At 46.6% G+C, this 14369-nt stretch overlaps 1 protein-coding gene across 1 annotated transcript; it reads right to left on the bottom strand.

Annotated features, from left to right (window-relative positions):
* Positions 1 to 2465: 2465 nt before the first annotated feature.
* Positions 2466 to 13659, bottom strand: F2rl1 (F2R like trypsin receptor 1). The gene is made up of 2 exons (XM_050153902.1): positions 13426 to 13659; positions 2466 to 4472 (listed from the first exon to the last, which is right to left on the bottom strand). The coding sequence occupies exons 1-2, from the start codon at positions 13505 to 13507 to the stop codon at positions 3364 to 3366; spliced, it is 1191 nt and encodes a 396-aa protein (XP_050009859.1). The 5' UTR covers positions 13508 to 13659; the 3' UTR covers positions 2466 to 3363.
* Positions 13660 to 14369: the final 710 nt, after the last annotated feature.

Below are 14369 nucleotides of genomic sequence, written 5' to 3'. Positions count from 1 at the left end.
GTGTGTGTGTGTGTGTGTGTGTGTGTGTGTGCAAAAGAGGGCATGAGGTCCCCAGGAACTGGATTTGCCAGTGGTTTTGAGTCACCCAGTGCTGGTGTCAGGAACCAAAACCTGTTCCTCTCTGAAAGCGATAGACACTTTGCATTTCTAACGCTACAGCTTCCTCTCTAGCTCTTCCTTTCAGTGTTCATGTATTCACCGAGACTCAGCCTCATGACTAAGCTGGTGCTCAGATAGGAGTTCTGACTTAATCGCTTGCAGTTAAGAATGTGGTGATGCCATCATGTTTGTGGGACTAATAACCCATGCACATGGCTGCTGAGTGATGATGGCTAGCCTGGAGCTCTGGAGGGAGCCTGCAGGCTCCGTCTGTGGTTTTTGCAGAAGGTACCCCACCACTCTGGTCTGGGCCAAACTCTGTCCAGTAGGGAAAAAAAGGCATGGAAATAATGGAGATTTGCCAGCAGGGAGAGGCATGCGTAGCTCAGACCCAAACCACAAAAGTCTCTGCAGTACCCTCGTTAATAGCATTTCTTAGGTGTGTGCCCAGTGACCCCACTTTATACAAAGGTACGTAACAGCCATTTCTTTGAAGCCTTGAAGCTTGAATGACGTGGAGAGGGCCTTGATTCCCCATCTCAATACCTGGGGTTCAAGAGGGCACTGGATACCTGCCTTTCACTCAGATAGACTCTAGAATTTCACTTCTTTTTTCTTTTGGTTTTTGTTTTTGAGACAGGCTTTCTCTGTGTGTAGCCCTAGCTCTCTAGGAATGCTCTTTGTAGATCAGGCTGGCCTGAAACTCGCAAGAGATCCTCCTGCCTCTGCCTCCCGAGTGCTGGGATTAAAGATGGGTGCCACCACACCCAGCTAGAACTTCACTTCTAAAAGACAGCAAGCTCTCCTGCAAAACTCAAGGGCTAACAGTGACTACCCTTGAGTCTAATATATTCTAGTTCTTTCTAGAACCTCTCAAAGGGTAAACGTTTCTGAAATGAAGTTGTAATCACTGGATTATGCATGCAGATGAGATTATAGCCCCGGGGTTTGTGATATCTTGATAACCAGGAAATTAATTACAACTTCAAAACTCCTGCTACAAATAACTAAAATACAAGGAAATGTTCAGGTAAATTACCTCAGCAAAGTCAACCTAGCGTTTTTGCCTGAGCAGCAAAACAAGTTCACATTTGGTTTCAAATGAAGGGCCCCTCTTAGCAAATAAAGCAGGGGAGTACAACATGTTCATTCTCAGTTGAGACTCCAATCCTTCCTACCAACCAGTACTGCCCACAAAACCAAAGATGGCCACACCCAAGGCGTCTCTGCTCAAGGCACGGTGCCTTCTATCTCCAACCAAGGGTCTAATTCAAGACCAGAAGCTTCCACGCTGCTCCTCAAGGGCAAAGGAAGCAAAGCTGCTTAGCTGTGGTGGTGCCTGCCTTTAACCCCAGCTCCCAGAGGCAGAGGCTAGCAGATCTGAGTTTTAAGGGGACAACCTGGTTTACATAAGCAAGTTCCAGGTCTATACAGTGAAACAGAGTCTCGATAACAGTAAAGTGAATCTCAATAATATCTCTACACAGATGTAAAGTGTAATAATGTTGAAATAGTCAAAAAGAAAAAAAAATAACACGGGCTAGCATAATTCAAGGGGCCAGCCAGTAGGGAAATGACGATATACATTGTGATATATCTGGACTATTAAAGGGTCTATAAGCTTTAAAAATGGAGGCCAAGTTGTAGAATTACATGGCAAAAAATTAAAGCACACTAATAAATGAAAAGTTAGCATTTAGAGCAACATGAGCCACATTTTTACGTTTATTTAAAAAAAGAGTGTGAGGCCAACTTTAGACCCCAAGGGATGCATTTTAAAAATATGTGGGCGGTGACGGCATTTAATCCCGGCATTGGGAGGCAGAGGCAGGTGACCTGGCCTACTGAGTGAGTTCTAGGACAGCCAGGGCTACACAGAGAAACCCTTTCTCAAAAGAACAGCTGTAAAAAGTAAATTAATTAATTAAGAAAAGGTGTTTATATATGTGTGAGCTTTGAGCATTATGCCATGTCTAGAATGGCAGACCTCCCCTTCTTCCCTTCTTCTCCTTATCCCTCCTCACACAAATAAACACACAGCTTTTTTTTAAAAAAAAAAGTCCATGTATTCTTTATAAATCAGTCATACAACAAAATAATTTTTAAAGCCACAAACACAGCCAGTCCATAGAGTAAGTCGGGAGTCGTGTACCGCCACAATGGTTGTTGCCTCTTGTCTGAGCTCTTCTCTAGGCAGATCTTTAGACTTTAATTCCATATTTGATAACAAGTGGCCAAAACGGACATTAAATATTACAACAATAGTTTTTTTTTTTTAAAAAAATACTAAATGGTACCTGAAAGCAAATGGGGGGGGTGACAGCAGCGGGTGGAGTGGGGGGTGGACGGAGGGAAAAGGAGGTGTGTGGGGGAGGGAACATGATTGAGCAGGAGAGGAACTGAGGCTATGATGATGCGTTCTCATGAAAATTGTTCGCATGATACAATTTTAAAAAGTGACTTAAAAAAATACTACGAGGTAAATGTTATTTGCAGTTGGTAAAATATTCCATTACCCACAATGATGTAAGTAAAAAAAATTATACAAAATTTTTATTTACATGTTTAAGATCCTCATTCTCTTTTTCTTGAGTAATAAGACATACACAGCTACAAAGGAATAATAAAGGAACTGAAAATCCCAATAAACCAACAGGCAAATATTGGTTTTTCTTTTCAAACATCACTGCCCCGGTGAGCAGAAGCAGCACTCGACTCCATGGTTCTGTGCAGGTAGACATCACTGAGGTTTGTAGATATCACGGCGGCCCCCTCGTATCTGAGCTCTGGTTACTGAAACTGAACCTGCGCGCTGAACAAGATCCCCGGGGGCTCTGATGAACCACTGGACATCTGGATTCTACTGTCCAGAGCAAGCTCTCTGTCGCCGGTTTGAACTCAGTCACAGTCTCCGCATCGCATGGGAAAAGTCAGTCAACCAGCCTGGAGCTGTACGAGGGCCTCGGGCCCTGACAAGGCGGTGACGCGCCCCAGATGAAGAAATTGTTTCAGCTAGAAACTTAGTCTTGTCGGGTGTAACTCCTGCGTGTCGCTGGATTTCTGCCTTCTCATCACTTCCACAAAGTAGGTTTCTCTCTGGTCGCTGAGTTTCCGGGACATCAGAGGAGCAGAATTCTGATACTGGCACCCATGCTTGTGGTCAATGCTGAGAGCAGTTCGGTTAGAAAATGACAGCCCGTGTCACGGCATCGCCCCTCGCACATGCACCATGAATTAAGCAGGCTCGCCATCCTCGGGTACCGCTCAATAGGAGGTTTTAACGCTGGTTGAACTAGAAGCGTAAGAGCTGGATTTCCTGGAGAACTTGCTGGAGGTGAGGGAGACTTGCATGCGGTTGACGGTGCGGACGCTTCGACAGAGGAGCGCGTTTTTAGCCTGATCCCTGAAATCTTGGGAAACAAAGTAGTAGACAAAGGGGTCGATGCAGCTGTTGAGGGTCGACAGGCAGAGGGCGACCAGGTAGAGGGCATAGACGTGGCTCTGGCCCCGGCTTTTAATGAGGAAATAGTGCACGACCAGCAGGAGGTTGCTAGGAGCGAAGCAGATGAAGTACATGGCCAGGACGGTGATGATGAGTCGGACAGCCCTCCGCCTTTTCTTCTCTGAGTGCTCGTCCATGGCGGAAGAACGGAGGGTTTTGATCATGAGTACATACGCAGAGGCAGTAAGTAAGGCTGGGAACAGAAAGACTCCAATGGCCAGGGAGAGGAAGTAATTGAACATGTCCCCCACCAATACCTCCTCAGGTAGCACATCATGGCAGGTGGTGACGTTCAGGGCCGGGATATAGACGGTCTGGTCCATGACATACAAGGGGATGGTGACCAGAAAAATCAGGAGCCAGATCGCCAGGGAGAGACCAACGGCAATGTTTGCCCTCTTCCTGGAGTGTCCCATGGGGTTCACGATCACCCAGTACCTCTGCACGCTGAGGCAGGTCATGAAGAGGATGGAGCAGTACATGTTGCCATAGAAAAAGCCAATCAGCACCTTGCAAAGGGCATCTCCATAGGTCCAGTTGTTGCCATGCAGGTGGTAGGCAATCTTGAGGGGGAACCAGATGACAGAGAGGAGGTCGGCCAGGGCCAGATTGGCCATGTAAATCACAGCAGGGTGTTTCTTCTTGGTCCGGAAAAGGAAGACCCAGAGGGCCATGCCATTGCTGGGCAAACCAATCACAAATACAATGGTGTAGATGACCGGAAGAAAGACGGTAGTCAGCTTCCCAGTGAGGATGGATGTAGAGAAATCATCAATGGAAAAGCCGGGTTCTACTACTGTAACCCCTTTCCCAGAGTCTGGAGGGGGGGTGTTCAATCTGCCGATTAAACTTCTTCCTTTACTGTTGGGTCCTGGACAGAGAAAGGAGAGCAGGGTCAACACAGGGATAAATGGTCCAACAACGGCACTGCTTTGCTTCAATGAAAAGTTTCAGACAAACACAGACAGATGCTACTAGAGGATTATGAATATTTTCTTTGAGTGATGGTACTGGGCAGGGCAGGTTGGCGGCAGCTGAGTTCTAATTCTTGTGCATGTTAGGCAAGTATTCCACCCCTAAGCTGCATCTTCAGGCCCAGAGATGAGACTTTTTTTTTTTAAACTGTGGGAGTTTGGGACTGCATGTAGAACACTGACTTCTCGGAATCTTAAGGCTGATGATATTCCAACTTACTTTTTAAAAATAGCTACACTCCATAGTTCTGTTATTTAATTATACATCCATAGAGTCTTTGATGGGTCAGTTAGTTTTCAAAAAAAAAAAATCAGCCTAGAATTGTGTATAACTCTTTTGGAGTCTCGAGTGCAGTGCAACCTTCCTAATGCTGTGACCCTTTAATACAGTTCTTCATGTTGTGATAACCACAACCATAAAATCTTCATTGGTACTTCATAAAGGTCATTTTGCTACGGAATTGGAATGTAAATATCTGATATGCAACCCCTGTGAAAGAGTCGTTGGACCCTGAATCGGGTCACAACCCACAGGTTGAGAGCTACTGTTGTAGCAAGACAGAAGCCCTGCCTCTGTTCCCATTCTATAGTGTTCTTCTTCCTACTCTGGCCTTAAGCCAGAATCCAGCCTGACTGTCAGCCACGCCCGGTCCCAGAGACCAGCCTAGGGAAGTTTCAGGACCTTGGGGCAGCCCCTTGTCCACCCACAAGAAATACACTACTATAATGGGCAAGGAGGTCCCTACCTCTGTGCTGGCTCTAGAAACACCCTCCCACGGAACTCAGTTGGCAGCAAGCCTTTGAGTATCACTGTTCCAACGACAACGTGTGCTCTGATTTCTCAAGCATGTAGCAGCAGGCTTTAACTCAGGATGCTTCCCCTATGCTATGACTTAATCATTCAGAATCACAGATAACCCTGGGTGTGAGAGCACATGCCCATAGTCTCAGCAACTGAGAAAGCTGAGGTGCGTAGGAGGAGGCCGCTTGTTCGTTCCCGATTGCTCAGCCCCGAAATAATCACACAGAAACTATATTATTTAAAATCATTGCTTGGCCCACTAGCTCTAGGGTCAGAGGGAAGCCATGTAGCCCCGCTGGAGTTGGACGGAACTTTACTTGGTAAGCCACAACCACATGGTGATACACAGATTATTGGAAATGGGTTGAATTCAGATGTAAGAGTTAGCTGGAAGGAATATAGAGAAAAGGAGAAAACACCACAGAAAAATGGTGGCAATAGAAGCAGAGACTGGAATAAAGTGATGGAACAAGCCAAGGGACACCAAAACTGGCAGCAGCCACCCAGACGTGGAGATGGTATGGGCAGACTCTCTTCCCCAACTGTCTCCATGCCAGACCTCCCCACGTCAGAGCCAAGAGAGTGAACGTGTTGTTCTCTGCCACTGTTCATCATGGCGGCCTTGGGAGAATAAATTCATTCAACATAAATATATTTCTATCATTTCAATTTCTTCTATAGCTTTCTAAAAAGAGCACTTTTATTTTTTTGTCTTTATTTTTTTTTATTTTTTATTTTTTGGTTTTTTTCGAGACAGGGTTTCTCTGTGGCTTTGGAGCCTATTCTGGAACTAGCTTTTGTAGACCAGGCTGGTCTCGAACTCACAGAGATCCACCTGCCTCTGCCCCCGAGTGCTGGGATTAAAGGCGTGCGCCACCACTGCCAGGCAAAAAGAGCACTTTTAAAAATTAAAATAAAGCTGGGCATAGAGACACATGCCTTTAACCCCAGCATTTGGGAGGCAGAGGCAGGTGGACCTCTGTGGTTTTGAGGTCAGCCTAGTCTACATAGAGACCCTGTCTCTAATTAAATGGTTAATTAAAAACTAAAACAATTATTCCTAAGGAGGTGGGGATGTAGTTCAATTGGTAGATTGCTTGCCTTTCATGTGCTGTGGGGCCTCATGAGGCCTGGGCATGAGGCCCAGTGTAACTTCCTAAGCCTGAGTTTGGAGACCTGTCTCTGGCTATCTCCTCGGGAGAACTGAGGGGGATCCAGAGCCCCGGCTCCTCTACTCATTTCTACAGGACCTTGGACTGGAACCGTGAGTGCCAAAGGTCACACATACAACCACAAAGAATTACAGGACCACGGTGGTCATCATACACATTAGTGCTAATACATCGTGGGTCTGGTATTGCTGTCAGCACTATGCTATATGCATGGAACCTGTTTCACATTCACAACAACACAGACAAGGCAAGTAGTACTATTATGATCTCATTTTACAGATAGAGACAAAAAAGCAACGATCAGTGAGCCGAGAAATGTCCAAAAGTTAAACAGTTGTTAGGTAAGGAGATGACACTTTAGAGTTAGTTAGCTCATTACTAGAATCCGTAGTTTTACTCACTATGCCCCACTACCCCTAACTGCTACCACATGTTAGCACCCATAGAGATCAACCCATCCGCATAGACTCCCCCCCACACCTTCTCAAACAGAATTTCTAAAATTTTTAATTTAATATTAAAAGTTGCCTTTTTTAAAATGAGCTCCTTTTTCACTAATTCACATAGTCACCTATATTAGTGCCAACATATTTTGCAAGCCATTTAGAGATGTAAGAGAATCTTGTAAATCCTTCACAGCTGCCCAGAGGGTGGTGTGTGGCACTGCTGGGCCCTGTGAGCAGCAGCCTGGGAACCCCACTCAGCCACAAAGGCATCTCGGCCAGAAACAGCCCCACAGGCACTAATTCCGTGGGTGTCATGGTCCCTTTTCTGTTGCTCTGAGAGAACACCACAGCTAAGGCCACGACTAGAAGCTACAGGTAAGGCAGCCAGGAACAGGAAACTCAAAGCTCACATCTTCAAACACAGGAGGAAGCAGGAAGGGAAAACTGAAAGTGGAGGAGACTCTTAATCACAAAGCCTGCCCCATGGAACATGTTTCCTCCAGCAACACACACACACACACACACACACACACACACACACACACACACATCACACACCTCCCTAAACAGCGCCACTAAACAACTAGGGAACGGGTATTCAAATATCTGAGCCTTTGGGGGACAGTCTCATTCAAAGCAACACAGTGAGTTACCTGAGCTTCTGAAGGCAGTGGCTGAGATTTCAGAGTTCTCACAAGGTCGCTCAATTGTCTTCAGTTCTTAAAGAAAGTTACATAATGTTCTCTAGAAAGGAGGGAGTCTAAGCCTAGACATTGCCTGCTTATAGCTACCATAGTCACAAGAGATCATCACACACTGAAGAAGCCTTGCTGGAGTGGACTCTGACCTCATCGGGATCAGAGTACATCTGGGCAGATGTAACAAAGAGATAAGGAAGGAGCAAGTAGGGGCAGCAAGAAGGCTCCATGAGTAAAGGCTGCTCAGCTGACTCCCAACCAGAATGCACATGCTTGAAAGAAACAAGTCCCACAAGTTGTCTCCTGTTCTTCCCGTGTACCATGACATGTTACACACACACATGCACACACATACATACACACACACACACACACACACACACACACACACACACTGGAGGGAGGGGCGGGAGAGAGAGGGAGAGAGAGAGTGACTTATACACAACAAATGTGCCCCTCACGGTTGTGGAGTGTGGAAATCACCGACGGGAGCCCCAGCAGGTTAGGCTCTGGTGAGGGACCTCTTCAGGCTGCAGGTTGCCAGCTCTGGCTGTGTCCTCACAAGCCTTGGTTTTCTTGTTGCTAGGGTTGGCAGCATATAACTGAGGGAGGAAGTGTTTATTTTGGTCCAGGGCAGGAATGTGAGGCAGGTCGTCACACTGCGTCTATTGGGAAGGTGCCGAAGAGGTGAAGGCTGGGATCTGCCTGCTTCTCCTGTGCATTCAGACTGGGGCTCCAGCTCGTGGAACAGTGCCGGCCACGTTCAGGATGGACCTTCCGCACTCAATTAAAACTGTTCTGGAAACACCCGCGTAGATACACCCAGAGGTGTGTTTCTGTGGTGATTCTAATCCAGTCAAGCTGACAATGAAGATCAACTGGGACAATACCCAAGCAAAAGAATAACATACCCACACAAAAACTTGTACACAGCCATTCAAAGTCGCGTTATTCATAATAGACCTAAATGGAAACAACCCAAGTATCCATCAACAGAAGAACAGATGAACAAAAGAAGACTCTCCACATAATAGAATGGTATTTAGCAACAAATAGGAAGATGAAGTATTAAAACCAGACATTGTCATGCATCCTTCTTATCCCAGCACTTGGCAAGCAGAGGTGGTTCTTACTGGTAATCAAAATGATCACAGTGATGGTCACAATTCTGTAAGTCTACGCAAAGTTACTGAACTCTCTCTAGACAGGCTGGTTTGTATTATGCAAAGTGTTTGGCGTAGAGAACCTAAGAAGCTATAAAAATAACACAGAGAGATGGGCTGGAAAGTGGTGAGGGCAGAGATGAAACACATCTAGGCAAGGGTTAATAATAGCTGGCATTGAATAGATTCACTACTAAGGGTCTACTGCCAAAGGGTGAAACGGTCTCTTACAACCAAATGTGTAGCAGGTCAGTGAAGTTCACGTAAAAAGGGACCAAAAACATCACATTAAAAAAGAATGCTAAAATAAAGAGAAAAGAGGAACAACAAAAGACATTATAAAAAAAGAAATACTACTTAGGCTAAAAGTAAATACTATTTTTAAAAGGGGGGAGGGGAGATGAAGAAAAAGGAGGAGGAGGAGGAGAAGGCATCATTTTTAAATTATCCCAAAATCCAACTCCTAAGATTCTAAGGCTAGGGATGCCCCCCTCAGTAGTGAAGTGTTAGCCTAGCATGGATGAGGCTTGGTTTCCAACCAGTCTCCCCAGCCCCCACCACACACACAAAGTAGAGCTGGGAGTCCCGCCTTTAAACTCAACGCTAAAGAATCTGAGACAGATCATGAGTGAGTTCCAGGCTAGTCTGGGCTACACAGCAGATCTTGTAGCAAAACAAACAAACGGCAACAGTTGTTCATACTAGGATGTTCCGTGACACTGTTCAAAGGTCCCTGAGGCATGGCTCTGCCATCCTGTACTGTACATGAAACTGCAGGGATCCCAGGGTCTAACTGTAAAGTGGGCACAGCGTTTCAGAACTGAGCAGACTGTCACTGAGTATGAATGTGGACACATACAGGGTACCTGGCTCTGAGGGTGACTTTATTTCCAGGGTGACAATCAACAGGTCCTGCCAAACATACGAAAACATACACCCAACGCTCAAGACAACACCCGGCCCCCATGGCAGACAAACAGTAAACAGGCCTGCTATCAGATTCTAATGTATATTTATTTACAAAATCTTAAATCTAGGAATCTCTCATCAAACTATAAAAAATGTCTGTCTCCTTGAAGTAGAGTGACTGGGGAAGGGCCATACACTGTCATCTTTCTGTTTTTAGGTGTTCAGCCACACACAGCGCAAATGGACACAATCTTTTTTAAAGTAATTTGGCAAATGTATCAGAAGTTAAAATCCGCCTGTCTTCTGAGCTGTCACTTACTCCAGGGACCTGTCTCACACTGACTGGGCTGGGGAGGACCTGTGCTGAACGATTGTTTACCATGGTAGAACAAAATGATCATCTGGGTATCAAAAGGTTCAATCATTTATGAGCGCTACAACTCTCCTGTGAAAGTATGGACCAAAGTCTTCTGACCATAAATAGATTTATTATCGAAACACAAATAGGACCGTTGCTGCAGGACGGTCCTTCTGCTGCTCAAAGGACTTCATCTTGGAGGGGACATAGTGGCGATGCTTTAACCATCTCCCGAGCTCTGAGCTCCAGAGTTCTTTTGCTACCAGCTCTTGGGAGCACAGGCTGAAAAAGAAAAGATTTCAGTGGCAGAGCTAAACTGTTTTCCCCCCAGGATGAACTTTTTTCCTCGACATTTTTTCAGATAATAAAACCATAAGGAAGTCAAATACAGCCTTCCAGAGACAGGAGCCTCCAGGGTTAATTAGTAACACGAGGAACTCGAAGAGGAGCAGCCTGAAGGCCCAGCTCCACCTTCATCCCAGAGTTCTTTCCATCCTACGTCTCCTGTGCGCGCCTATTTACCAAACACGGATTTACTAAGATGAAACCAGGTTTGCAGGCTGGTCTATAATTGCGGCTACTCAGGATAAAGTAGAATCCAAAGTTCCAGGCCTGCCTGGATTACCTAGTGGATTCAAGCAGAGTTTGGGCAATTTGAGGGAGACCTTGCCTCAAAATAAACTGTAGAATTAGGGCCGAGGTTCTAGTTTAGTGACAAAGTGCTTTGCTAACACAGAGGAGGCCCTAGGTTTAGCACCTGATAAACAGTGTGTTGCATGGGGTGTGTGTGTGTATATGCCTATGTTTCAAAGCCATTAAAAATGTGTTACTGATCTTAACATAATAAAACCCCATTCTTGTACAATACTTTCTATATTTGGGGACAGTGTATTTAGCATGGGGAAATAGGAATCTAATGTCATTAGTGGTTATTTTAAGTACCAATGTTTAGGATGATTTTGTTACATTTCTCCTCTTTCATTTCTCATCTTTCTATTTTTCCTTTAAAGTGACCACATATTACCTTTTTGTTTTTTTTTTCATTTTTATTCTTATTTTATGTGCACATTTGTCTGTGTGAGGATGTCGGATCCCTTGGAACTGTGATTAGAGACAGTTATAAGCTGCCATGTATATGCTGGGACCAACCCATCTCTCCAGCCCCCACATATTACTTTTATAATTAAAAAAAGAAAGAAAGAAAGAAAGAAAGAAAGAAAGAAAGAAAGAAAGAAAGAAAAGGATGTCAGGAACTAAAGAGCTGGCTTAGCAATTAAGAGCGCTGGCTGCTCTTTCAGAGGACCCAGGTTCAATTCCCAGCACTGACATGGTGGTTCACAACTTTGTAACTCCAGTCCCAGGACATCCAACACCCTCAAGAAAAATATGAATGCAGACAAAAACACCAATGCACATATTTTTAAAAAAAAAAATTAAACTAGGAAAATGTTATCTGTGCATGGTGGTGCATGTAATGCCATCCTTCAGGAGGTATAGACACACAGTGAGCCTGTCTCAAAGAAAGAAAAAGAAAGGGTACAAAACAAAAACCCACAAACAACAACAAAGAAACAGTCAGTAAAACTGAAATGGACTGCCCATGTCATGGGATGTGTCTCAAGTCCTAGTTGGTGCAAAGCCCAGCATGACAGAAATCAAAAAACCAAATAAATGTGGAGATGGGGGTGGGGAGCAGACAGTAGTGACTAGGTTGGAGAGAAGTTGACTTAAATGTCACACTGTCAATTCAGGAGTTCAGTGCCCCCCCCACCTGCAAAAATGAGGTGATTTTAAGTTGGTTCTGCAAAGCAATCTTTAGGAGGTGAAGAATACCAAATCCGATCTGCTCTTGAACTAATCAAGGAACACACGGAAAGACCATCCCAGAAGGGCGTGAGCAAAGATGTCCAGTAACTCGCGGGAAAAGCTTTCAAGATGCCCGTGTCCCTAACCAAAATTAATCTCAATTGGGAGAAAAACTCCCTGTACATAAAGTCTCTGTTACTAGACTAACTTTTAAGGACAGCTGCCAGCTATGGGAGCGTTAAGTGTGCAGAGAGGAAAACCAAAGTGGGATATTAAATAGCTCGGGTTAACAAGTAACCGGTATTTTTTTTATTATTGTTAAATCAAGTTCACAGTATATGCCAGGAACCTCTCCCTTCCCAACTCCCTCACTCTGTAAACAAAGAGAGCTAAATAATCAGTGTATGATTCCTATTCTGTGTGAATCATAAACGTATTTAATCAGTTTCAACTACTTTTCTTTTTTTAATTTGCACACACTAACCTTTGTCCCTGAATTTGGGGCTAGACGAGAGGGTAAAAGTGAGAAATGGCCTTTTACAAGACCTCCGCAAGTTTAGCTGGGGAAAAGAAAACTCCAGGTCTTATTTGCAGCACAATGGCTCTACCGCCGGCTGCAAACGCCCCCACCCCACCCCACCCCACCCCACGGACTGCGTCGGCACCCTTGTTTTCTAGAGACTCCAGTTCGAGCTCACCTGGAGTAGTACCACCCGCCCAACCCGGCGGCCGAACACAAGTTGGTCCTAAGGCACCGCCCTGGACCGCTCTCTCGCAGTTCTGTTCCTAGGACTTGGCAGCCTCAGCGCTAGATCTGGGTGACTGCCAATGTGTGCTCCGGGTGGCGGGAAGGTCTCGAAATCTGTAGGCCAGAACGTCACCTGGGCGAATGTGGGAGTCCTGAAAGTTCCCCTTCAACCACCACGTGACACCCAAACTGCCTGAGTTCCTCACCCAGCGCATCCACCTAGATGCCAGGAGCTACGGCCCCGAGTGGGTCTGGAACCCTGTGATTCGACCCCCAAGGAAAGGGTTCACTGGGTGTGTGAGTGCAAAACGCGAAGTGGGAACTTCCTAGGGCTCCCACTCACTACTCCACCCGGCCTTGAGCCGTCAGCTTGCTATAATCCAAGGTCCAATAGGACCAGACCGGAGGTAGTTCTTAGGGTCCAGGAAAAGTTCTTAATGACTCAGTGTTAGCAAAGAAACCACCCGAGGAAAGGGAGGCTGAATCTTCAGGGCACCCCAAAGACGAAGGCGCTCCTTCCTTGCCTCCCCGAACCACACCGACAGGTAGAAATTGGAAGTGCCCGGATCATGGTTGTCTCTAGTACGTCCTTGGGGGACACTTCCCGGGTGTCCCAGCTGATTGGTCCTCCTATCAAAGCCACTGAGAGAGTCTAGGGGTGCGCGGAGAAGTGCGCGCCTGGCCCGCTTCCACCACGAACCGAGAGCGTTCCTCCGCCGCCTAAGCCCTCCCGGTGCAAAGTCCTCACCTTGGAAGGTCCGGTTGCAGGAGACCGAGGCCGCCAGAAGGATGACGCCTCCCAGGAGCCACGCCAGGCTTAGCCTTCGCATCCTCGCAGCAGCCCTGACGTCGGACGCCACTGGTTCCAAACTCGGAACTCCGGGTCCCCCTTCCCGTAACCCGGGAAGCACTGAGCTTTCCCCAGAGCGGGATTCGTTTCAGTGAAACCGGAGCCCCTGGACGCACCTGCGGGAGCCACGCCTACAGGAGACCACGCCTCGGCCACTCCCCCTCCGAGCGTTTTCCGCTGGCCCCACCCCGGGCCACCTGGCGCAGCTCCTCCTGCCTGCTTGCCGCGCTGGTGTGCTGGCCCGCGTCCACCAGGCTGCCAGAGTCGCCTGCGGGTGGGGCTGGACCAGTGAGGTGGCTACATTGGAATGCAAATGACAGGAAGGTAGGGACCCAGGGTTCTTAGAGTCTGGGCGACGTCCAAAGGACCTTTAACCTTTAATTATTTCAGAGAACCAGTGAGGTCATCCTCACTCACCTCTCGTGAATGTTAGAAAACCTAAACTCACTGCCTTTGCCTTCAGTAATTGGTATGGAAGGCTTCGTGGTGTAATGGGCAGTGAGGGACCTGAAGTGCAAGAGGTTTTTGTTTCTTTGTTGTTTTATTGATTCTCGTCTTGGTTCGGCTTTTTTGCGAAAGCCTTCTCCCTCTCCCTCACCCGCCTGACCTCGAACTTGTGACGGTTCTCCTGCCTCAACCTCCTAATTGACAGCCTGTGCCACCAGCTCAGCTGACAGTGACTTTGGATGAGCAGAGGCAAGGCAGACTGCTGTGGCATCCAAAGGGGTAGAAAGCCTGTTGACCAGTGTCCTTGAACAAACTGGGACACGTGAGCTAGCGCGTGGAACGTGGGTGGAACAGGCACTTCAGTACTAAGTGCTAATGGTTCGGTAACGTTAGCT

Source organism: Alexandromys fortis, unplaced genomic scaffold, assembly GCF_014885135.2.
Source record: "Alexandromys fortis isolate MF-2015 unplaced genomic scaffold, M_Fortis_MF-2015_v1.1 scaffold_79, whole genome shotgun sequence".
Taxonomy (NCBI): Eukaryota; Metazoa; Chordata; class Mammalia; order Rodentia; family Cricetidae; genus Alexandromys; species Alexandromys fortis.
This window is presented reverse-complemented; position numbering and strand designations above follow the sequence as displayed.